The 25405-nt window shown below is 35.5% G+C and overlaps 1 protein-coding gene across 2 annotated transcripts in view; it reads right to left on the reverse strand.

Annotated features, from left to right (window-relative positions):
* The window catches only part of SLC4A10 (solute carrier family 4 member 10), a 214739-nt gene that overhangs the window by 170761 nt on the left and 18573 nt on the right, over nt 1-25405 (reverse strand). For both annotated transcript variants that reach the window (XM_040644562.1, XM_040644559.1), the window contains exon 2: nt 10194-10275. In XM_040644562.1, coding sequence (XP_040500496.1) covers nt 10194-10275 — 82 coding nt within the window. The remainder of the gene's footprint in view (nt 1-10193; nt 10276-25405) is intronic.

Genomic DNA, 25405 nt, shown 5'->3' on the forward strand with positions numbered 1-25405 from the left:
TTTTCAATATTTAAGGATTCAAATATTTAAGGATTAAAGGAATACTTTCTTTGCTGTAAAATTCCTTCTTTTAATATTTATAGGATTATATTTAATGTAATGAAAAGGAATTTCTTTTCATCTATTTTATCTCTGAAATAGTAATTGATTGAAAATGTTACATACACACACACAAACACACAGTTCTACTCATTCATTGATGATATATTTAAGTCACATTAGAAAGCAAATACTCCCCCTTCCCCCTATAAAAAGAAAGCAAATACCCTAAATGCTATACCATATCTTTGATAGGTAGAAAATCGTATTAAATAGAGCTTGACTTACAAGGAGTAATGAAGGGAGATTAACAACAAGGTCTTTTATTCTAAAATCAGTTACCTAAAAACTGACATCCTAAACTAGGGATGCAAAATGTATAACCAGGACCCCTAAACTATGAAACCATAAATTTACAGGATTTCATAGTCACATATACACATTGGAATATATGTTACTGCCCTCATGCAAACACATGTCTATAACTGTTTACAAATGGTCTAATAAACCACAACCAAATTTTTAAGAATACTTTAAGATCTTTTGAATTTGCTTGGAATTACAATATATTATAAAAACAGATTATAAATAACTATCAAGTTACCACTCCAAATAAACAAAATATCATAAACAAATTATATATTAAAATATATTCATATGGGTCACATACATAAATTATGTGAAATGCCTAAAATGAAGAAATATGGAACATGATGTATAGCTCACCTGAGAGTTAATTTTAGAAATAAAAGTATTTAAAACAATATTTTCTTATTTGTTTCTTATTCTTAGGATACCCAGGGAAAAATACAACAGCTCATTATGAAATGTGCTCAGGTGACAAAGATTGCTCAATAAGGAAATGAAATTTAGTATTGACAATTTTTTTTCTGGAATCTTCAGTATTAGTCTATGTGCCTAATTCCCAGCCTCAAATATCCAAAGTATTTGGCAGGCAAAATGTACAATTTCAGATGGATTCTGTGTAATTAACTAATTTCACTACTCATTACCAACGGACCAAATACCACTTAGAATTGCCCCCATCAATTGACATTGAGCTTGTATCAACACAAAATTGCACAGAAGCTGATCAACCAATAATGACAGGAAAAAAAAATGAATCTTTTTCAAAGAAAAGACATTTGGAATAAGGAAACAATAAGATTACTCATTTCATGGTGCAGAGAGATGAGAATTTAAAACAGGAGAACGTGAGGCTATAATAAAACAGGCTTCCAGTGGGAGAAAGGCTCTTCTATTTGCGGGAATGAATTTCTCTAATGGGAATTTACTAACTACAAAGCTTCTCAAATTTTTGCAAAATCATTTGGAAAACCATTGTGACATGGGTACTAATTTTTGAATTTAGTATTGCTTCATAATAGGAAATAAAAGTCTTCACTTTTTTATATAGTCTTGATCAAGTGAGGAAATATGCCCAAGTCTTTCAATTAATAATCACTTTGCCCCATTCCATCCCCTAAAACACAAAACTGAGCATCATCCTTAATTCTACAATATAGTTGTTAAAAGCCCAGACCCTGGTGGTTTCAAATCCCTGCTCTACCACTTGCTAGTCCTTAGGACTGGGCAGGTTAATCTTCTGTGCTTTAGTTTCTTTAACTGTAAAATGGAGATTTTTATAGTACTTACCTCATTTGATAATTTTAAGCATTAATTCATTCTCCAATATCTCATGCAAATATTTAAACATCATCTGCAGTCACTCTTTGCCCCCATGCACACAATCCCAGCACATTAGCCACACCATAATAACTATTCCACAATATAAAAGACCCTTCCTTCTTTGCCTTCAGAAACCCCATTCATCCTTCAAAACCCACCTCTGTCTCTGTGAAGACAACTTGGATTTCTCCCAGCAGAATGCAATTTTTCCTTCTCTTGGCAATTTTTAGAGACGAAAGTTTAGAAAGAAAAGGTATAGGCCTAATTTTTGGCTTTTTCTTGTCTTCATTTTTTCAATAATTTTTTACTTTGGTGGCAAAATACTGTGTCATAAATATAGGACCGGTACTCATTATCTTTAGTTTTTTAGGGGAAACCACTTTTGACATTATAATGATTATAGTCAGAAAACCATCTCTGTTATCATCAGAGCTCAGGAATGGGGTGAAAGCAAGAAAGTGGGAGGGTACTACCATTGATAGAACTATGTTATATGATCGCTTTGTGTAAGGTGCTTACTTACATTTTGGGTCCACCATCTATTAAGTGGTCCCCAAAGGAAATCAACTAGTAAACCATTTTTTTTCCCTCAAATGGAATGAAGAAAAGAATATCAAGATAGGGGCATAATTTTCTTTATTAAATCCTTGACTGAAAAGTATTTTACTGTCTGCTAAAAGCAATACAGGATAAAGAAAATGTCTCCTTGATTTAATTTGTAGGCCAAGACTTAAAGATGAGTTTAACTTTTCTATTAAAGTTTTAAGCTTAGTAATTCCTGAAAATCATTGAAATATAACTAGATTGATTTACCTTAGTGCAGTGCAACATAATTAGAAATTTCTGTATTTACATGAAATTCAAAGGTAATTAAATATTTGATGAGCATTAATTATGCACCTAATTTCATTACCTAAATTTAACTTCTTACATGATTAGCGATATATTATTGAATGACATATAAGTGAGATTCAATGCAAGAACATTTTTAGTTCCTATCTAATTCAAAAAAAAAAGTGCTAGATAACATGGGAGAACACAAATATGTGTAGGATGACAATTTGTCCTTCAACAAGCTTATAATAAAAAAGATAAGAAATATATACATAGGAGCACCTGAGTGGCTCAGTTGGTTAAGCGGCTGACTCTTGATTTCAGGTCAGGTCATGATCTCAGGGTCATGAGATTGAGCCCCGCCCTGGGCTAGCACTAAGCATGGAGCCTGCTTAAGATTCTCTCTCTCTCTCTCCCTCTCCTTCTCCTTCTGCCCTTTTCATATTACTTTGTTGCCTAACATTATACCTATTATAGTTCACATTGCTCCTCACAGGTTAAATATTTCCCTAAATCATTGACACATAAAGAATCTATTTAGTGAGAGACTATTGTTTTCCATAGTTTTAGCAAGTATTTCTATTTTTCTATAGTCTGAGAACACAGAAGACACAGTAAAATCTCAGGAATATCATTCTGTTCTTCTGTTTCAGGCCTTTTTTTTTTTTGATTTTTTATTATATTATGTTTGTTTAAGGCCTTTTAGATTGCCCCAAATTGGAGCCTTCCCATCTCCACCATTTGCCAGTGATTTCCTTCCACACAGAAATAGAATGCCCACTCCTCCCATCCATTAGTGTTAACTGATCCCTCCCAGCAGAATAATTATTTTCTTCCTTCACACATTTATTTCTGAGTTTACATCTTTTTTAATATTATTATTATGTATATATATATATTTTGGGGGAGAGAGCAAGCACATGAGTCGTGGGGGGTGGGGGGGAGCAAGCATTCTACACCATATACAAAATTATCTCAAAATGGATCACAGACCTAAACATAAGACCCAAAACTATAAATTAAAAAGAAACATAGGAAAAGCTTTATGACATTAAATTTGACGAGCATTTCCTGGGTATGACACCAAAAGCACAGGTAACAAAAGTAAAACTAGACAAACTGGACTACATAAAAATAAAATTTTCTGTATATCAAAGGACAAAATCAACAGAGTGAAAAGGCAACCAATGTAATGGGAGAAAAAATTTCTAAATCATATATCTGATATGGGGTTAATATCTAGAATATATAAAGAATTCATACAACTCAACCACAACAACAAAACACCCAATTAAACAACAGGCAAAGGACTTGAACAGACATTTCTCAAAAATGATGAATAAATGGCCAGCAAGCATATGAGAAGATGCTCAATATTACTAGTTATTAGGAAAATGCAAGTCAAAATCACAATGAAATATCACTTCATACCCATTAGGATGGCTCTCTATCAAAAGCAAATAAATAAGCAAACAGAAAATCATGTTTTAGCAAACATGTGGAGAAACTGGAACTCTTGTGCACTCTTGATGGAAATGTAAAATTGTGAATTGCTATGGAAAACAGTACGGCAGTTCTTCTAAAAATTAAAAATGGAATTACTTCATGATCCAGCAATCCACTTACGGTCAGGATTCCAAAGAAATATTTGCATACCCATGTTCATAACAGCACCATTCACCATAGCCAAGAGATAAAAGCAACCATGCCCATCAACAGATGAATGGATAAACAAAATGCAGTACACACCTATAATGGAGTATTATTTAACCTTAAAAAGGAAGGAAAGTCCAACATGCTACAACATGGGTGAACCTTGAAGACATTATGCTATGAAATAAACCAGTCACAAAAAGACAAATACTGCATGACCTCACTTACATGCAGTCTCTAGAGTAGTCATATTCACAGGAACAGAAGATAGAATGGTGCTTACTACAGGATAGGGTGGGGAGCAAACGGGAGAGTTGCTTAATGTGTATAAACTTCCGTTTTCCAAGATGAAAAAGTTTTGAAGATTGGTTACATAACAATATGAATATACTTAACACTGCTATACTGTATACTTAGAAATGGCTAAAATGGTAAATACTGTGTTATTTTTTTTAGCAAGAAAAAAGTACTTTTTTGGTTTTTTAAATATTTTTTATTATGTTATGTTAGTAACCATACAGTATATCCTTAGTTTTTCATTACATCAAAAACTAAGAAAAAAGTATTTTAAAAAATTTTAGCAAAAAACAATCCAGTTGTTTGTAGTATTACCTTGACTGAAACTTGATCAGTCAGTCAAAATTACTAAAATAACAGCATGTCATCTTTTGCTACTAAACTCTTCTCTTTATTATCATCTAGTTATTAATACGACATACTACTTTTAGAGGTTTGCCATTAATTTATTCTTACACTTGCAGAAGATACAGCAATGGTCCTATCTGAAAAAAAAATTATTAAATCTTTAAAAACTGCTGGCATCAATTGTGAAAAAAAGTGGGACCAGGGTGGACCATGAAGAGAGGATTGAGATGAGAAAGAGTAACTGAAGGGGCACTTGGTTATTTTCACTGTGCCTGTGCAAACTGACCCCGGCTATCCATGCACCCATCGTGGAGTTTCAGACTCAGTAGAGTGTTGACACTCTCATATTGTCCTTACAACAGGTTCGAGGGGAAACAGACCCTGGAACCCATCTATCTTATCAAGGCCTCCAACTTACTTGCCATTTCTTGTTCATTTTGTCAATACAATGAAGCAATGTAATGTTCTGCAAAGTATCCACTCAGTTCAAGTCTTTTTGGACTCTATTATGACAAAAGGTAGGAGATTTAACACAGCCCTGGAGCAAGACCATACATGTATATCGTTATACTTCTGGTAGTCCTTCTTGATAGTAATAGAAAAAGGTGCATTTGCCAGATCAAGAGCTGCATACCACATACCTGAGGCCATGTTAACCTGCTCTAAGAAGATTCCATTTCTGATCTAGCAGTTGCAACTGATGCTTCCACTCAGCCAAGTTTGCAGTCATCCGCTACAATCCTCTACAATTTGACAATATCTGCAATGGCCAAACTAGTATATACATTAGGTCTTTAAAGATGACACTAGGCGCACTTGAGTGGCACAATTGGTTGGACCAACCAACTATGGTTGGTTGGACTTGATTTCAGCTCAGGTCATGACCTCAGAGTCATGGGATTGAGCCCTGCATCAGGCTTCCTGCTCAGCAGGGAGTCTGCTTGAGATTCTTTCTCTCCCTCTGCCCCCTCCCCACTCATGCTCTCTCTTTCTTACTCTAATAAATAAATTAACAAATAAATACAAATGATACCAATCTCTGCCATTTTCTGTCACATGCAATACTGATTTTCATATACTCTCATGGCCAAGGCAAGTAGTTTGGGAGCCTTCTCTCCCACTACGATAGTTCTTAGCCTCACAGGCTAAGACATCACCATGAAGGTCCTGCCAGTTACCAAGTGTATATGTCTATCGGTACTGTTCAGGGGGCAGTAAAATGATGAATGAGTGAGTCAGGTTCCTCAGCAAACAAACCCTGAAGTACAGATTTGTGTTCAAAGAGTTCATTGAAGAAAGCTGTCAGCAATAACACCTGTGCAGAAATATGTGCAGCAGCATTTCGTAGAGGAAGAAATTTAATTATGGTATGGTTGCAGTAAAAGCCTCTGCTGATTCCACGGGGGGGCTGTGAAGCTGAGATCACCCTTCAGAGTTATAACAAATTGAGGCAAAGGGGCCAGGCCCTTATTCTCCTCCTTCATTGAATTCAATGTGCCACAGGGCAGGCAGCTCCCATAGCAAGAGACAGCTCCTTTCAGCAGAAGGTAATTTCTGGGGAAGAGCTCAGCAGTGGGGCAACAGCAGGCAACACCCATGGCAACAGGGGAAATAAGCACCACAATCCTTAAGAGGGGATTTGGATGGTTCCTGGTAACAACCACTACTAAGGTTGCCAGATCTGGCAAGTAAAAAGCAATAAATAAAATATTGCATGGTATACCTATACTAAAAAGATACTCCTTACTTACCTAAAATTCAAATATAACTAAGCATTGTCTATTTTATCTGGCCACTCTGTCCACTACACATGTATTAAAGGGCAAGTTGAAGAAAGAATTTCGAGGGTATTAGTGCATTTCTCCTTTTGTAATCTTGTATTTTGTACAGTACTAATCCCGCATGGATGTAAGAAACCAAAAATAAACATTGGTTAACCTCAACAATGTTTGCTCCACTCACAATCCTGATTTGGTCTAATTATAGGGATTCAATGCTGCTCACTAGATTTTACCATAGGAAGCAGAAATAGGCTCAGAAATAACACCAGCAGTTTTAAGGAGGGCGGACTGTAGGAAAGAGAGCACACAGTACACAGGGAAAGAACTAGAGCAGTGGCAGTGGGAATGAAGGGGAAGAAATGAGAAGGGACGCACCTGAGATAAATTCAAAGACTTTACTAACTGTATGATACAGAAATACAGGAGGTGAACAGAAGCTAACAAAATTGTATGTTCTCCATTTTAGGTAATAGGAAAAAAAGAGAGGAAATGGTAAAGTTACATGTAAAACAAAAACATAAATAGCTTTGAAGGGAGAAATTATACGTTTGACATAACTATTCATCCAAATGGATGATATATGGGAATGCATTAGCTAATATACTATACCACGCTGCTGATATTGGTCAAGTGATCATTTTCCATTAAACATATTTTACCTGAGACTTTGTAGATATTTTTAACCACCTAGCATTTCTACAAGCTGTGCACAGGATGTTAAATTATACAAGTAGTTCTATTAGCTATGAATAATTCTTATATATCCATAAGTCCTATAAACACTAATTTTCAAATTTAAAATCTTAATCGAAGGAAGAGTTTATAAAGTGTATGTCTTTCTTCAACAGCAATTCCTAACTCTATTTTATTTAAAATAAATATCTATCTGTATGTTTTATCTACATTACTAAAGAGTTCTTAAAATGTGGAGCTCTGGTCTTTTTCCTTAATTACAAAAAAAGGAGAAACTACTGCCCACATTACCCTCAGCAACGCTATCATTCTAACTGGCACCCTCCCCTTTACCCATTTTATATTAGGCTGCCAGTTGATTTTTCCTGAATCATGACATTCAACACATTGTCCCTGCATTATTTTCTGATTCAGAGTAATCAGTCCAGGAACCACTAACAGATCGTGTGCATCACAGCAGAATCTTGTACACCATCCGCAGATGCTGGGATGTTTATCTACTTAGTATGGTCTGGGAGCAGAACAAATACTGAGAAAGTCAAAATAAGTAAGTTTTTCCTATTTTAGTTCAAAATTCTAAAATGTAATGTTACATTTGCATTCTATGACGTTAATTTTAATCACCAGTGACTTAGCACTTAGCCACTATTAACGACTATAGACATCAATGAACAGAACAAAATCTGACTTACCCAGTTGTGTTTGCCAATCAGAAATCTCTTTTAATAAGCATCGTACACCCTCACCTGAATACCATGCCCAGAAAGAGAAAATGTACATAATACACATTGATATAACAATTAAAATAAACATATTAAATCCTATTTTTGTACTATGTGTTTTCCATCCAAAGGGAATTCAGTATTTTATTGTAATTATTTATAAATTATCAATGTTAACTTTCAATTATCTGTGTGTAGATTATCCATCACAATCTTTAAACCCAAGATGGCTTTTTCCTGCAATTATGTTTTTTGACTCACTTCTTGCTTTTATTGGGTTTTCTTACACGTGCTTACTGAATACAAGCTTAAGCCATGACAGGACCTAAGTAAAAAGGTAAATATGCTGCTGGGGAAATAATGTAATATAATGGCATTTCAAATCCAAGGAGAAATTATCTTTTTAGTCTCCAGTATCAGTTTAGATTTTTCAAGTTTCTGCTCCCTTCAATTTGTGTAATGATTATGGATAGCATAGCAATCACTATACCCACCCAGTAAGTACAACCCTCCTGGACCTGCTCATTCTCTGTGCATCAAACAAAACGTCAGGTGCTGAGTAGGGATCGTTGTTGAAAGTTTACTCTAAATATTGTATCAATTCTCCTGCTATTTAATTGTTGTAGCTAAAGATAAATCTAAGAACTATGAATTTCACTGTAATTTAATTAGTTACCTGACCATTCTTGAGGGGAATACTCCTTACTTTTCAGCTGTGGTGGATTATTAAGAGATATCTCTGAATATTTTTACTTAAAATTACCCGGGTTTCACTTTTTAACCAAAAGATAAAAAATATCATATGCCTTGAATCGCACTAATAATAATTTCTGGTTAAAAACTAAAATCAAGTAATAACATGTATATGTTAAATTGTGGTTCAGTAATAACTGTTAAGACTTAGTAAGTCTTATGCCAGGTACTATTCTAAGTATTTTTCCCTTAATTCTCATAAAAGCTTTATGAAATATATTCCAGTTACCCTTATTTTACTTTTTAAATTTAAAAATTTTTATTTGAATATAGTTGACACACAGTATTACATTAGTTTCAGTAATTATAACACAATGATTGGACAAATTTATGTAGGCATTATGCTATGCTCACAAGTATAGCTACCATCTGTCACCATACAACGCTATTATGATATCAATGACTATATTTCCCATTCTGTGCCTTTTATTCCTGTGACTTACTCATTCCATAATTGGAAACCTATATCTACCACTCCCCTTTACCCATTTTCTCCCTCCACAAACATCAGTTTGTTCTCTGTACTTAATTGTTCTGATTCTTTTCGTTTGCTTGTTTATTCATTTGTTTTTTTAGATTACACAGATGAGTGAAAATACATCTTTTTTAGTCTGACTCATTTCACTTAGCATAATACCCGCTAGGTCCATCCATGATGTCACAAATGGAATGATCCCATTCTTTTTTCATGGCTGTGTAATATTCGTGTGTGTGTGTCATATTTTCCTTATCCATTCGTGTATCAACGGACAGTTAGGTTGCTTCCATATCTTGGCCATTGTTATCTTTATCTTAACAATTGAGAAAACTGAGGTGCAGAGAAATTAACTGACTCAAGTTTCCAGCAGTGCAGTTTGGTTTCAGATCCCTTACACATAACTACTGGATCATACCACCTCCCGGTTGACTTATCTGACCTTCTTTCTATTGAAAAAAACACACACAGATGGTGCCTCCACCTCTCTCTCATACATATCTGAGTAAAACTCAAATTCCAGTTGTCTTTAGCTCTCTTCCAGTGACAGCCTAGTCTGACAACATAGGCTGGATTGGATGCCCTTCCTGTCCTATTCTCCCCTCTCACGTAGCACCTAGTATGCTGGTCTGTCATAACTTTCCCCAATTGATGGTCATTCCTAAAGCAATAATTACTGAAAGACTGGCACACAACATAATGCCTCGGATGAACGGATACTTCTTATTTGTAGGTCTTCCTGTTGGCATTTCAGGCCGCATCAAAGCAATCATATTCACAAACCACCACCACCATTACTCTGATATCAACTTTTCCAATTCTCCAGTTTGTGACAAACTTCATATTTCTCTTTGAAATAATTTAGGAAAGCATAACAAAAACTATCCCAAGGGGGAGAAAAGGTCTTACCTTCTAAATCTTCCTTCTCAAAGTGTGTTTTGAGAATGGAACGAGTTCCACCTCTATCCACAACTGCCTCTTCATCATTTCTCTGTAGAATGGGAAGAAAGAAGATTAAATGATTTTACAGTAGTTCCTCTTTATCCATGGGGATACTTTCCAAGACCCCCCCAGGGATGCCTGAAATCACAGATAGTACCAAACCCTATATAAACTGTTTTTTGCTATACATACATACCTATGATAAAGTATAATTTTTAAATTAGGCACAGTAAGAGGTTAACAATAATAATAATGAAATAGAACAATTATAACAATATGCTATAATAAAAGTTATGTGAACATGGTCTCTCTCTCTCTCTCTCAAAATATCTTATGTACTATACTTACCCTTTTTTTAAAAAAAGATTATTTATTTGACAGAGAGAGAGACAGAGAGAAAGCACACAAGTAGGGCGAGGGGCAGAGGGAGAGGGGTTAGCAGGCTCCTCACTGAGCAGGGAGCCTGATACGGGGTTCCAACCCAGGACCCTGGGTTCATGATACGAGCCGAAGGCAGATGCTTAATGACTGAGCAACCCAGGGGACCCTATACTCACCCTTTCTATAATGATATGAGATGTAAAATGCCTGTGTGATGAGATGAAGTGAGGTGAATAAAATAGGCACTGTGATGTAGCATTAGGCTACTATGGACCTTCTGATGGTACGTCAGAAGGAAGATCATCTGCTTCCTGGGCATGATTAACCTCAAGTCAATGAAACCATGGAGAGCACAACCACAGATAAGAGTGGACCACTATATATATTTTTTCCCCTAATTTTGGAGAATAAATTATAATATAATCTAATCTTTTAGGGGTTTAATTCAATCATTTAAGCCTACTTGGACACAACAATTTATTTGATTACCAAGTGTTAGTTTAAAAAGAAAGAGACTAAAATTAAAATGACCACATATTCAGAGAAGGAATGTCATTTGATTTTCCATGAAATCAAAGATAGTCACATATTCCAGTTGCCATCATTTGTTAGTGAGATGAAAAACAAAATACGGTTATCCTGACAATTTAGTAACATGCATTTTTATCTCGGATAAAGAATTCTTGTTAACAAGATGACATTTTGAACTATACAAGGAAAATATGGAAATCATTAGTATTAATACTACTAATGCTATGGCAAGGTGAAATAATTCCACTGCCATTTAAAATGAGGTTGGGGGGATCTAATCTCTTGAAAGCAATTAGTAGCAATTATCAGGTAAACCAGAATTCTAATTACTTTGCTTCAGCATAATGCATTTTACTCAAACTAAACTTTTAATTATAATCATATACATTAAACCTTCATTCAGGTTATATATAATTTTTTTTATTTATTTAGAATGGCCAGATGGAGACTCTCTTCTTAACATTGTGCATATGCTCAAAACAATACACACACTCATTTGGTACTCAATAAAATAATGGGGGAGGGATAAGTATAATCCATTTAACCATTCAGGAATGAACAAAATATAAAATACTGAACAAAGTGAAATACAGATTATTTCCAAATTGTTTTGATTGTGAGCACCTATGTAAAAATTGCCTTAAAAGTGAACACTGAACAGAAAGGAGAAATGAAAAGCTAGACTAAAGATGAATGACTCTTCCAACATCTATTTCTAAGCCTGCTGTAGTATCTGACTAGTAGAAAAATTTTAAATTTCCGTTTCTTCTTTGAAAGCTTTTAATTCCCAGGCATTATCTTGATAATGATTTGGCCTCCATGTCTTACAAATCAGTATTGTCGACTACAGGATTACCGACTACAGACATATTTCAACCTACAAATATCAGCTCTTATGTGTTTCACATGCAGTAAAACATACAGTAGAATAACATGTTTTATAGCCTATAGTCCTGTGTCTTTCAGACAACATGTGCTGAGACAGGTCAGGGCAAAGTGTCTGAAATCAGAGTGAAAGAAACGTATATTACAAATGAAAGAATAAATGAAAATTAAGATATGATTCAGATCCTACTACTCTTGTGTTTGGTAAAGTTTTAAAAATCTATTGGTCTAGGTGCCTGGGTGGCTCAGTTGGTTAACTGTCTGCCTGTGGCTCAGGTTATGATCCCAGGGTCCTGGGATCACGTCCCACATTGGGCTCCCTGCTCAGTCAACACTAACTTCTCCTCTGCCCCTCCTTCCCCTCTAGTGCTCTCTCTCTCTCTCTCGCATGCACGCGCAAAAATAAATAAAATCTTAAAAAAAAAAAACTGTAGGTCTGAGCAAAATAGCAATAGAAAAACTAAAAAATTACTTATTTATATAATTTTCCTGAACCAGACAAATGCAAGTTCCAGCCTCTTTAGAATCTGTTCTTGATACATTTACAAATCACATTTATCCTCTGTGCAGGACATATTCAAATATGTGTCACGTTGGAATGTATCTCTGCCCTCTGGAGTGTTATTAGGAAGAATGTCAAAAGCTAAGTCATGCATCCATATTCAGAGGTCAGAAGAAGCACTATTCCACTATATCTCACAATGGCAGCCTCTTAATTACAAAATGGAAAAGTTTATATAGAATATAAGATGTTTCCCCCATACAATAAAATATTTAATTATTTCAAGGGCCTGAATCAATTTTCAACTTATACAAAATGGATTTTCTCCTTATTTTGATATAGCATATAAACTGTCCACACACAAAAGAAAATTCTACTGAATAGTTAATGTTAGGATATTGAGATAAAATGAAATTTTGCAGCAGAAGTAGAAGTGGAATCTAAATAGGAAATAGTTGATTATTTAATTACAATATGAATTACAAGTAGAAGTGCCCTAATTTTAATGTTTCATTGACAAAAAAAAAAAAAAAAGAACTTGAAACTAGAGTATGGATGAAACTCAATATAAGTGACTCATTTTGCAGTTTCACATAACTTTAAATACTCTCCAGATGGGCCATAGCAACATCAAATGTATGATCTTTTATGCTGAAAATTCCCAAGCTACAACTTAATATTAAATATATATACTGAAATTCCTCTACTTTAGTTATAGTTCAAAAGATTATTTCAGTATTATTGAAGAATTTTTAATAGAGTACTTCCCTTCCTCCTTATTAGCACGTGTGAGTAAAGGTGGGTGTGATGAAGAAAATCCAGGTTGTGCAATAATCCCAAATACACCAGTAAGAAAATTTTTATTTCATTTTGTACTGACCCTTTTTAGATTTGTTGAACATCAAATACATTAATGTACCCTAATGTCCATATGTATTTACTCACATAGAACAAATTTTAGCACAATGTAGAGAGAGAACACATAAGTCTATTACATTGCCTTTCAATACAATTGACCCTTGTTACACTATTGGGTAAACATTTATAAGATTATTTATTCCAGTAAATAGTATAAAACAATGTTTTAAAATTTGTGTGTGGGGGGCATGACCCATAGTGAGAAATATATATTCAACACAGTCACATATTTATATATGTATGTAATCACAACAAAAGTCTCACAAACCAACATTTACCCTAACTATAAACAACGTGGTATGATATTTTCTATTCCAGGGGGTTCTATTTCATTTAAAAATACTAGTTACTATCCTTTAAATTTAAAAATGAGTTGTGACCTGCAATTTGAAAAACGTTGGTACAGACTATGGCCCTGAAACAGAGTAACAGGAACTAAGTCACACAGAAATCACGTCTTAAATTCATTTACATAGGCCTCTAACCAAACGAATAAACAATAACATTGTACTTTTCAAATCAATATTTTTCAGTTTTTGAAGTTTCTGTCATGTTAAGTGTAGGGACATATTATCATAATTACGTATATCACATATCTTTTGCTAAACTATTTTTACTTTGTTTTTCTTTCCACGAGGAAATAGTTTGCTCTTCCTAGTTCCACTTAAGTACTTTTCTCCATGTCTTTCCAAGAAAGAAGGCACAAATAGTATTATCTATGATCCTCTCCAGTTAAACCCTGCTTATGACTAAATTGAATTTATAGTCAGCTATTTTAAAGGCAAACTCCATATAATTGGCATAACTCAAATGCATTTTATAACTTTCTACAATTTGATTACTTCTAAACATTAAGACATTTGTGTTTTCAATACAAATGTATATAAAGATCAATTGGGACTATTTCTACCTCCAAGGAAAGTTTTTAGAGGGAAGAGTTTTGCTGTCATTATTTTTACTGAACAATTACTAAAGAACAATAATAGAAGAAAGAGCTTTCTAGCTCAGCTCTCACATTTGAAGTGACCTTGAGCCAGTATACTCTCTCATGAAAGAGCAACTAATATGGGCTAGCACATTTAAGTGTTAAAATATTCAGATAAAGAGATCAACAATTTCTTCTAGAATTGTTTGAAGATATCACTAAGCTTTCCATGAATGTATAGAAAATGCATTTTTCTGATTTTCCATAACTCTTGAGCACAATCTTCACAGAAACAAACTTTCCTAATTTTATTTAAAAAATCTAACAGTAATCCCACAAGCAAGACAATTCAAACTTTTCATGTCCTTTTGATAATTCTGATCTCATTTGAGAATGGGTTAATAGAAGAGAAAGCAGTTCATTTTCATTTCAGTATTCTTTCTTCCCTAGGACTATTTATCATATCAATTTTTAAAAAGCAACCATTTCCTCAATAAATGATCCTGGGAAAACTGGACAACTACATGCAAAAGAATGAAACACCATACACAAAAATAAACTCAAAATGGATTAAAGACCTAAATGTGAGACATGAAACCATAAAAATCCTAGAAGAGAACAGAAGCAGTAATTTCTCTGACATCGGCCATACTAACATTTTTCTAGATATGTCTCCTAAGGCAAGGGAAACAAAAGCAAAAACAAACTACTGGGACTGCATCAAAATAAAAAGCTTTTGCACAGCAGAGGAAACCATCAACAAAACAAAAAGGCAACCTACTGAATGGAAGAAGATATTTGCAAAAGATATATCCAATAAGGGGTTAATGTCCAAAATATATAAAGAATTTACACAACTCAACACCAAAAAGGATTTAAAAATGGGCAGAAGGGGGCACGTGGGTGGCTCAGTTGGTTGAGCACCCACTCTTGGTTTTGGTTCAAGTCATGATCTCAGGGTGGTGACATTGAGCCCCATGTTGGGCCATGCTCAGCAGAAAGTCTGCTTGAGGTTCTCTCCCTCTCCCTCTGCCCCTCCCCCTGCTCACATGTTCTCTCTCTCTTTCTTTTTCTAAAATAAATAAATAAATCTTGAAAGAAAATGGGCAGAAGGCTTGAACAGACATTTTTTCCAAAGAAGACATACAAATAGCCTACAGACACATGAAAAGACACTTGATTATAGCTAATCATCAGGGAAATGCCAATCAAAACCACAATGAAGTATCATCTTACACATGTTAGAACAGGTAAAATCAAAAAGGCAAGAAATAGCAAGTGTTAAAGAGGATGTGGAGAAAAAAAAAGCTTCATATATTATTGATGTGAGTGTAAATTGGAACAGCTACTGTGGAAAACAGTATGGAGATTCCTCAAAAAATTTAAAAATAGAATTACTATATGATCCAAAAACTCCACTACTGGGTATTTACACAAAGAAAATAAAATACTAATTTGAAAACATATATGCACCCCTATGTTCATTGCAGCATTATTTACAATAGCTAAGATACAGAAGCAATCTAAGTGTCCATCAATAGACAAATGAGTAAGAAGATATGACATGTATATAATGAAATATTACACACTCATTAAAAAAAAGGATGAGATCTTGCTATCTGAGACAACATGGATGGACCTAGAGGGTATTTATGCTAAATGAAATAAGTTAGACTAAGAAAGATAAATACCAGATGATTTCACTTATAATGGAATCTTTAAAAAAATGAATAAACAAAAAGCAGAACCAGACCCATAAATACAGAGAACAAACCGATGGTTGCCAGAGGGGAGGTGGGTGGGGGTTGGGCAAAATGGATGAAGGGGAGTGGAAGATACAGGCTTCCAGTTATGGAATGAATAAATCACGGAAATAAAAGGCACAGCATAAGGAATATAGTCAATGATATTGTAATAGGGACGTATGGTGACAGATGGTAGCTACACTTGTGGCAAACATAGCATAATGTATAAACTTGTCAAATCACTGAAACTAATGTAACATTGTGTATCAACTATACTCAAAATTTTAAAAAACCAACCACATTTTCTGACTTTTTATTAGGTATTAGGATAATATGGTATGCTATATATACTCCACTAGCCCTTACAGAACCACTTTCCACTCTTCACCATGCTCTATATCTTTGTGGACTGCATCACCAGGTTCCCTTGCAATCTAGCTTCCTATTGAGTTCAGCTAATGAGAGAGAATGAGACTGGATAGTGGGAGTGAGAGATATGGGCCTTGTTGAGCCATAATTTGGCAATGGCTGCATTCCTCTATCACAGACAAAGTCTTGTCATCTGACTCCCCTACAGCTCTAGATCTTGCCAGTTCGCATTAACTGTTCCCACATCTTGCGCCTTCAGGCCTAGAAATAGTGACAGTTTTCTGTTGCTGCAAGTTCCTGGGATTTCATCAACCCTGTTGATTTCCCTTTATCCTGCCTATGCCTTAAAAAAATAGTTCCTTCCTAGATCGGTAGGAGAAGGAAGGGAATAATGAAGGGGGGGTAAACAGAAGGGGGGATGAACCACGAGAGACTATGGACTCTGGGAAACAAACTGAGGGTTTCAGGGCAGGGATGGGCTAGCCCAGTGAAGGGTATTAAGGAGGGCATGTATTGCATGGAGCACTGGGTGTTATACACAAACAATGAATCATGGAACACTATATCAAAAACTAATGATGTACTGTATGGTGATTAACATATAGTAATAATTAAAAAAAAAAGTCCCCTCTTTAAACTCTTTATCACGCTTTTCAAGTGACTATCTCTTTCCTGCTGTGACCCTAAACTATATATATGTGTGTCATGTTTAGTGACTAAAATCCATGACATTAAATTTTGTGGAGATGGACATATAATCAAAAGGGCAACCGATGTACAAAACTTTGACTAAGAAGTATCTATCAAAAAATACTGTTGAATGAAGGGTAGAGGATAAAATGGTGGGAAACAGACTGTGAGTCATCAAAGAACTCTCAATAGGCATGATTAATTCAAGAATACTTAATTTCTGAAAAATGAAAAAGACATAGAATTAAATTCTAGATGTGGAAAAGGGAGTGAAAAAAGAATAATTAATCAAGTAGGGGTATTTTACACTTGCAAAGAATGTTCCCCATAACATAAGAAATGTATGTATACATTTCTACCCATGAGGTGCCTCTTTTTGCCATTTCAAAATATTTTCTTTAATATCATAAAATATTTTCATGAACAAAGTGAGCTAACAAACACACATGCACCAATGCATCTTTTGATAAGATTATCCTTCTAACTCCTGCCCCCACTCCCACATCAAGGTAGGTATGAGATGGGAGAAATGAATACAGCAGATGGTATAGATAGAAAAAAAATCGATAAAAAGTATGGAATACAATATTGTGCTTGGTTATTTTTTTATGTTGCAACAAAACAAAACATTTTTGTGCAAACAGTTAATTTTTCCTCTTTTCCATTTAAGTCTGATGGAGAAAAAAACTACCTTTTTAATTCATTTTACAGGGTGTCTCTCAACCTATGGATTAATATCTTGGTTAATATAAATGAAACATTTTCCACTACTGATCTAATGAGGAGAAATATATAGACACATATTTTATAAACATGATCTGAGAACTATTTTTTAAGTGTTTATTATTTTTATTACCCTTTAAATTATGAAGTTAAGAAAACTGAACATTACACTTGGATTCAATATTAATCTTGAACATAGGCATCTGTATTTACTCTAGAGGCTATTTTTTCATTACCAGTAAGTTAAAGTATTATACAAGTATAAAACATCATTTAATCTCTAATTTTATTATGCTATATTAAATAGGACAAGAGATATGAAAGCATCATGTCAGAAATTAACATAAGAGTTCAATAAATCCTAGCTGAACTGGAATCTAAGCATAAGCCAAGCCTAATTTTGAATATCATTTAGCATATTATATTTTTCATAAAATAAATAAACCCACATATTTACTAGGATATTGCTTTGAAGCTAGGTATTTAGAATCTGGTATCTACTCTAAAATGTAGACGATACCATCTCATGTTAATATAAGTTAAATTAGTCTTATATACTGTCTTAATTAAGTCATAGGAAACATTTATTATAAAGTAGCCCAGGGGTGCCTGGGTGGCTCAGTTGGTTGAGCATTTGACTTCTGGCTTCAGCTCAGGTCATGATCTCAGTCAGGGTCTTGGGATGCAACCCCAGGTAAGGCTCTGGCTCAGCACTCCGCATGGAGTCTGCTTGAGATTCTCTCTCCCTCTCCCTCTACCCCTCCCATTCATTCTCTCTCTCTCTCTCAAATAAATAAATCTTTTTAATTTTTTTTAAAAAATAAAGTAGCTCAATAAATCAGTCTTTCCCCATTCCTATGTATTTTTAACAAAGAGTCAGTTGAGTTCCTTTCCAAAATACTGAATTGGGGATATGCAGTTAGGTTTCATTTACTTATACAAAGTAAATGTGTTATTTCATCTTTATTTTGTTTTATTTTTTAAGACTTTATTTATTTGAGAGAGAGAGAGAGAGACAGGGAGAGCACAAGCAGAGGGAGAGAAGGAGAAGCAGACTCCCCAAGGAGGTGGGAGCCTGATATGGGGCTCCATCCCAGGACCCTGGGATCATGACCTGAGCTGAAGGCAGATGCTTAACCATCTGAGGCACCCAGGTGCCCTGTTATTTCATCTTTAGGCATATAAGAAAGAAAAAATGGAACTGACGATAAAAATTGGAGAATAAAATGCTATCAGAGGAATAGGGCTAAAAAGGAATAAACTAAATCATCATGTAAAAATTTCAAGATTTTCCTCATCTCATTTACTTGGAATACTCCACCCATGTAAACCTTAAAGACAAGTTGCTGGACTACACAGTTAAGTCAGTAAATTTAAAATCTTCCAATGGTAAGTTATTTCTGGCTCAGGATTAATTTCATCAGCACATACAGTATTATTATGATTCCTGCCACTGTAACCTAATGAATACTATCTCTCCTACTGGGCCTAACATCTGATGGTTTAAGGATAAAAAGTGTTTGAGAAGTTTTAATTAGCCAATAGTATTTTAAAAGGCACTGATACCTGTGCAATTGAGTTCCTGCCTTGTATGCCCACCTGATCCCCCTGATTTGTTTTGAATTGTGGATGATTCCTGCCTTCTTCTTAAGAGTCCCTCCAGAGCCTCAGTTCTGCATATGAATCCAATTTGTACCCAGAAAATGATATTAACAGTTGCTAGATTTCCTTATTGTTGCTTCATGCTGTCTTTTCTCTCATCATGTTGCTTGCTCATAAGTGTCCTACAAGGCTCCATCTGTCTTGTAGGCCTTCCTTCATTTGTCCCGCTGTGTCCTTCTTTAAGCATCTGACATATCCCCATGGGCTTGTTTGGTGCTCAGGTTCAAGTTCTTGCTGGTATGGCTATCCCTCTGTTGCTGATGCTCCCTTTTAAGAGGTCAAGAGAAAGGCAGTGTTGGATAAACACTGAGAGTTTGTCTGTGGGGCTATACCTGAACTTAAGTCTTATTTCAGTTAACTCCTAGTTGTGTAATTTTAGGCATCTTATGTAATCTGTGTCGAGTGACCTAATACATCTAAAGTTCTTGAATTTGCTAATCAAGTTCTCAATAAATGTTATTTATTATTATTTTTATTTATATGATCATTTGTATAATTAGGGCCACGCACAAAAAAGAAAAACACAGTTGCTTCCCACAAAGAGCTTATAGATTTTACATTAAGTACAACAACAATGACATTGTGAAAGAAATTCATATAGCTGGCATTCAACCATAACAGTTATTATTTTTCTCCAAGAAAGTCAGTAAAGACTCCATTGAAAGAGACACTTGAGCTGATTTTTAAAAGATCAATGCATCTTTGTCAGGCAGACAAGGGGGGCAAAGTAGTAGTTCAGTCACAAGTATCAAGACAAGAGCCTCGTTATTTGAAGAAGGGTGAAAGATACTAGTTAGACCCACAGCAAGACTGGATACTAAGTTACCAAGCTACTGATTTTGTTCTCCTAACAATCCAAACGCCTGGAAAGAAAACTTCTAAAACCTGGGACAAGACTGAAAATCTTCATATGAAAAAGTTGGACTTCCAGAAATTAGAAAAATAATATATATATGTAATACATAAATACATATATAATCCTTAAAATTGAAAACTCCATAGATGAGTAAAACAGTAGACAGGACAAATGATATACAAATTAGGGAACTGTCAGAAAGTTCTGAAAAAATTACACAGAATATAGCATAGAATGATAAGGATATGAAAAATATGAAATATAATTTTTTTACAGATTTTATATATTTATTTGAGAGGGATAGAGAGCACAAGTGGGGGCAGAGGGAGAGGGAGAAGCAGACTCCCCATGGAGCAGGAAGCCCAACTTGGGCCTTGATCCCAGGCCCCAGAGATCATGACCTGAGCTGAAGGCAGACACTTAACCGACTGAGCCACCCAGGTGCCTCTAATATAGGTAATTTTTAAAATGAGGATAATATGATGAAGTCTAACATATACCTAGAAGATAAGAATAGAAAAAATGAGGAAGAAGTACTATTTGAAAATAAGAGGTGAAAATTTCCCAGAATTGATAAAACACATGAATCCACAGATTCAGGAATCACAATGAATCACAAACAGGATAATTATAGAACAATTCACACCTCCACATATCATGTGAAACTGCAGAATGACACATTTTAAAGCAGCAAGGGAAAAAGAAAAGATTACCTACATAGGAATGACAGACTAACAAAAATAGAGGCCAGAAGACAGTAACATAGTATCTTCAGAATGCTAAGGAAAAATCATTGTAAATTTAAAAGTGGATACCCAGCCAAGTTATCATTCAAGAAACTCACTTCAGATAAACAGAAACAGTGAAAATTTATCATTAAGGCATCCTTTGTAAAGGGATTTCAATATATATACTTCAGAAAAACAATGATCCCAGAAAGGATGTCTGAGATGCAAGAAGGAAACTTGAGCCAAGAAACTGAAGGACATAAACAAATACAAAGAAAATAAAAATGATTTTAAAAATCAACTTCATGATTTCTAGATCCTTTCTAGTTGTATAATAGCTGATTTTTTAAATATTGTTTTCTACTCAGTGTAAATAAGGGTCATTTTTATTTTGCATTCATGTAGCTATCTGTGCTTTAGCCTAAGATAATAACATTTGTAACTCTTCCATATATCAATACCCTTCTCCACTCCTCTCACCCCAAATCCTGATAGTTTTACTGATATACTATAGACTTATGATATCAATTAGTATCAATTATAAGAAGGGGATAAAAGTATATGCATAGATTTTAAAATAGCAATTTTTCTTTTTAAAATTTTTTTATTTAAATTCAATTTAATTAGCATATAGTGTATTGTTAGTTTCAGAGGTAGAATTTAGTGATTCACTGGTTGCGTATAACACCCACTGCTCATTACATCAAGTGCCCTCCTTAATGCCTATCACTCAGTTATTACCCCATCCCCCCACCCGCCTCCCTTCCAGCAACCCCTCAGTTTGTTTCCTAGAGTTTAGAGTCTTATGGCTTGTATTCCTCTCTCTTTTCATCTTATTTTATTTTTCCTTCCCTTCCCCTATGCTCATCTGTTTTGTTTCTTAAATTCCACATATGAGTGAAATCATGTGATATTTGTCTTTCTCTGACTGACTTATTTTGCTTAGCATAATACCCTCTAGTTCCATCCATGTCATTGCAAATGGTAAGATTTCATTTATTTGTAGGCAGAGTAATATTCCATTTTATATATATACCAGACCTTCTTTATCCATCACCTGTTGATGGACATCTAGGCTCTTTCCATATTTCGGCTATTGTGGGCACTGCTGCTGTAAAGATCAGGGAGCATGTGTCTCTTCGAATCACTATGTTTGTATCTTTTGGATAAATACCTAGTAGTGCAATTGCTGGGTCATTGGGTAGCTCTATTTTTAACTTTCTGAGGAAACTCCATACTGTTTTCCAGAGTGGCTGTACCAGTTTGCATTCCCACCAACAGTGTAAGAGAGCTCCCCTTTCTCTGCATTCTCACCAACATCTGTTGTTTCCCAAATTTTTAATTTTAGCCATTCTAACTGGTGTGAGGTAGTATCTCATTGCAGTTTTGATTTTTTTTAAGATTTTATTCATTTATTTGAGAAGGAGAGAGAGCACAAGCAGGGGGAAGGGGAGGAGCCTTGGGATAGGGAGAGGGACAGGCAGACTACCCAGTGAGCATGGAGCCCAATGCAGGGCTGATCCCAGGACCCGAAGACCATGACCCAAGCCAAAGTCAGACACAACTGACTGAGCCACCCAGGAGCCCCTAATTAGTAATTTTTAGCATTTCCACAGTGAGTAAGGACTTGTTCTTTACAACTTTGTAAGAATCTATGAAATTAGAGCACTATGTAAGTATTTGGCCTTCTCATTATAAATTAGGACAGTTCTGAGTTGGCCTACATACACAATAGAGAATTATATGAATTATTTAAACAGAAATAAGCTCATGGTGTCTGTATTTTAATGATTTATAGGTGAAGTGGGCTTGAATATTCAATAATTAGATGGAAAGAAGTTTCCTAATATAAACAAAACCAAACCAAGCCAAAGAATGGGGATAATAAAATAATATTTATAAGGCATTATGGATTAAATAAACAGAAAAATTTCAAGATATTTTTAGATAACTAAAATGGCACTGAGGAGAAAGATAAATAAAACATTAGAAGATGAACTTCAGTGATAAGAAAATAAGCAGTGAAAGGAGATACTTCGAGTATACTCATGAGTTATGAAAAGTGTACTGTTTAAATACTTAAAAAGCAAAATAAGCAAGTCTAACCAGTTTGGTGATTTTCTTCTTTAACCTCAGTGATTATTTATTAGTTATATGCTCTACAAAAAATTGACTTCTGTTATATTTAATAGCAACTTTAAGCAAAGTGATTTTCCTATACAAATGCTAAAAATGTGAGAAAGGGAGTGTAGAGGGCCATTTTATTTACTTTCCCTTTAGATCTAAAAAAGAACAAAACCAATCAACCAAAAACACTTGTGTTCTTAAATTTTCTAATTCAAAATTTCAAAATTCAAGTAATACACATAGAAAGAAAATTAAAAACCCTAAACGTTTAAGGGGGAATGGAATTAAATTAGAAATGGGAAATGAGAAAAAGGCAAAAGATGAGTAAAAATGTGTACAGTTGACCCTTGAACAATACGGGTTTGAACTGTGTGGGTCCACTTATATGTGGATTTTTTTCAATAAATACAGTAAATGTATTTTCTCTGCCTTATGATTGTCCTAATAACATTTTCTTTTCTCTACCTTACTTTATTGTAAAAAGACAAAATTTCATATATATAGCATAGAAAATATGTTAACTAACTGATTCTGTTATTAGTAAGGCTTCAGGTCAACAGTAGACTATCAGTAGTTAAGCTTTTTGGGAGTCAAAAGTTTCACAAGGATTTCCAACTGTGTGTGGGGGGGTTAGCACCCCAAACCCTGCATTGTTCAACTGTCTTAAGAAGATGAATAACTTCTTAGATTTCCTTAACTATTTATTCCCTTCACAAGACCAAAGACTATTATTGATGTTCAATTGAGATGTTAGAATTTCCTCTACTACATAGAAGAACCAAACCCCAATTATTAGAAATACATGTGAATAATCTGTTCCTCTATTATTATATAATGGAAACAGCCAAAATTGATTTGTAGCTAGCATTATAGCTATAAATATTCCTCATTTATTAAACTCATTCATCGATAGGAACTTAGGAAAGTTCCATAAGAGGAAGCAGAGTAGTAGTTAAGAAAATCTCTAAAACCAGACCACCAGGGTTCATATCCAATTCTGATCCTTACTATTTACTTAACATTTGACTTTGAGCAAGTTCTTTCTGTCTCAGTTTCCTCAAAAATCTCAGTTAAGAGAGGGAGTTAAGATGGCAGAGGAGTAGGGGACCCCTTTTTCAGCCGGTCCCCTCAGACGAGCTGGATAGGTACCAGACCAGCCTAAACAACCACGGAACCAGCCTGCGAGGCAGGAAGATACATCTGGATCTCTACAAATGGCCATCTCCAGCGCTGAGTATTGAGGTACGAAGCGGGGAGCCATGAAACCACGCACAGATATCAGAGGATAAACGGAAGGGGGAGGGAGCTGCCGCGTTCGGGTGCCGGGAAGCGGTAGCCACCTGCACGGGGGGAGTGGGCGGACTCGCGGACCGGCACACGCGAGAGAGCCGGGGGAATGCGCGTGACCAAACTGAGGGCCGGAGCTTTGGAGCCTGCGGGGGCGGCTGGCGGCTGGTGGTATTAGAAACACAAAGGACAGAGACGCGCCGGCCCTGGAAGTGAGGGCTGGGACACCGGGTGTGGGGCGCACATCCCGGGACGCTGCAGGGTTGAGCAGCACCAACAGTAACAGAGTTACGGTGGCCAGAACATCAGTGGAGAACGGTCCCTGATCCCTCTGTTCTGAGACAGAGGCTAAGATTCAGCCACTGCTGCTCTGACTCTCAGAAGAGGCACAGCAGACCGCCAGGGAAAGCTGCCAGAGAACAAAAGCCTGGAAATACCAGCTCACAGTGTGCCCATCCCCATCCCCCCTTGCAGGGGACATGGAGACTCTACCCAAACAGGGTTGCCTGAGTATCGGAGTGGCAGGCCCCTCCCCCAGAAGGCAGGCTGAAAAATCAAGAAGCCCACATCCCTAAGATCCCTATAAAACAAGGGCACACGGCCTGGGTCCCGGTCAATAATTGGGGCTCTGGACAACCCCACACCCTCTCCTCATCAGAATGACGAGAAGGAGAAATCCCCCCCAGCAAACAAAAGACAATGAGTCTGTGGCCTCTGCCACAGAACTAATGGATATGGATATAACCAAATTATCAGAAATGGAATTCAGAGTAACAATGGTCAAGATGATGTGTAGACTTGAAAAAAGTATTAACAAAAATGTTAATGAGAATATAGAATCTCTAAGGGT

This window comes from Ursus maritimus, unplaced genomic scaffold (assembly GCF_017311325.1).
Source record: "Ursus maritimus isolate PB19 unplaced genomic scaffold, ASM1731132v1 scaffold_1, whole genome shotgun sequence".
Lineage (NCBI taxonomy): Eukaryota > Metazoa > Chordata > Mammalia > Carnivora > Ursidae > Ursus > Ursus maritimus.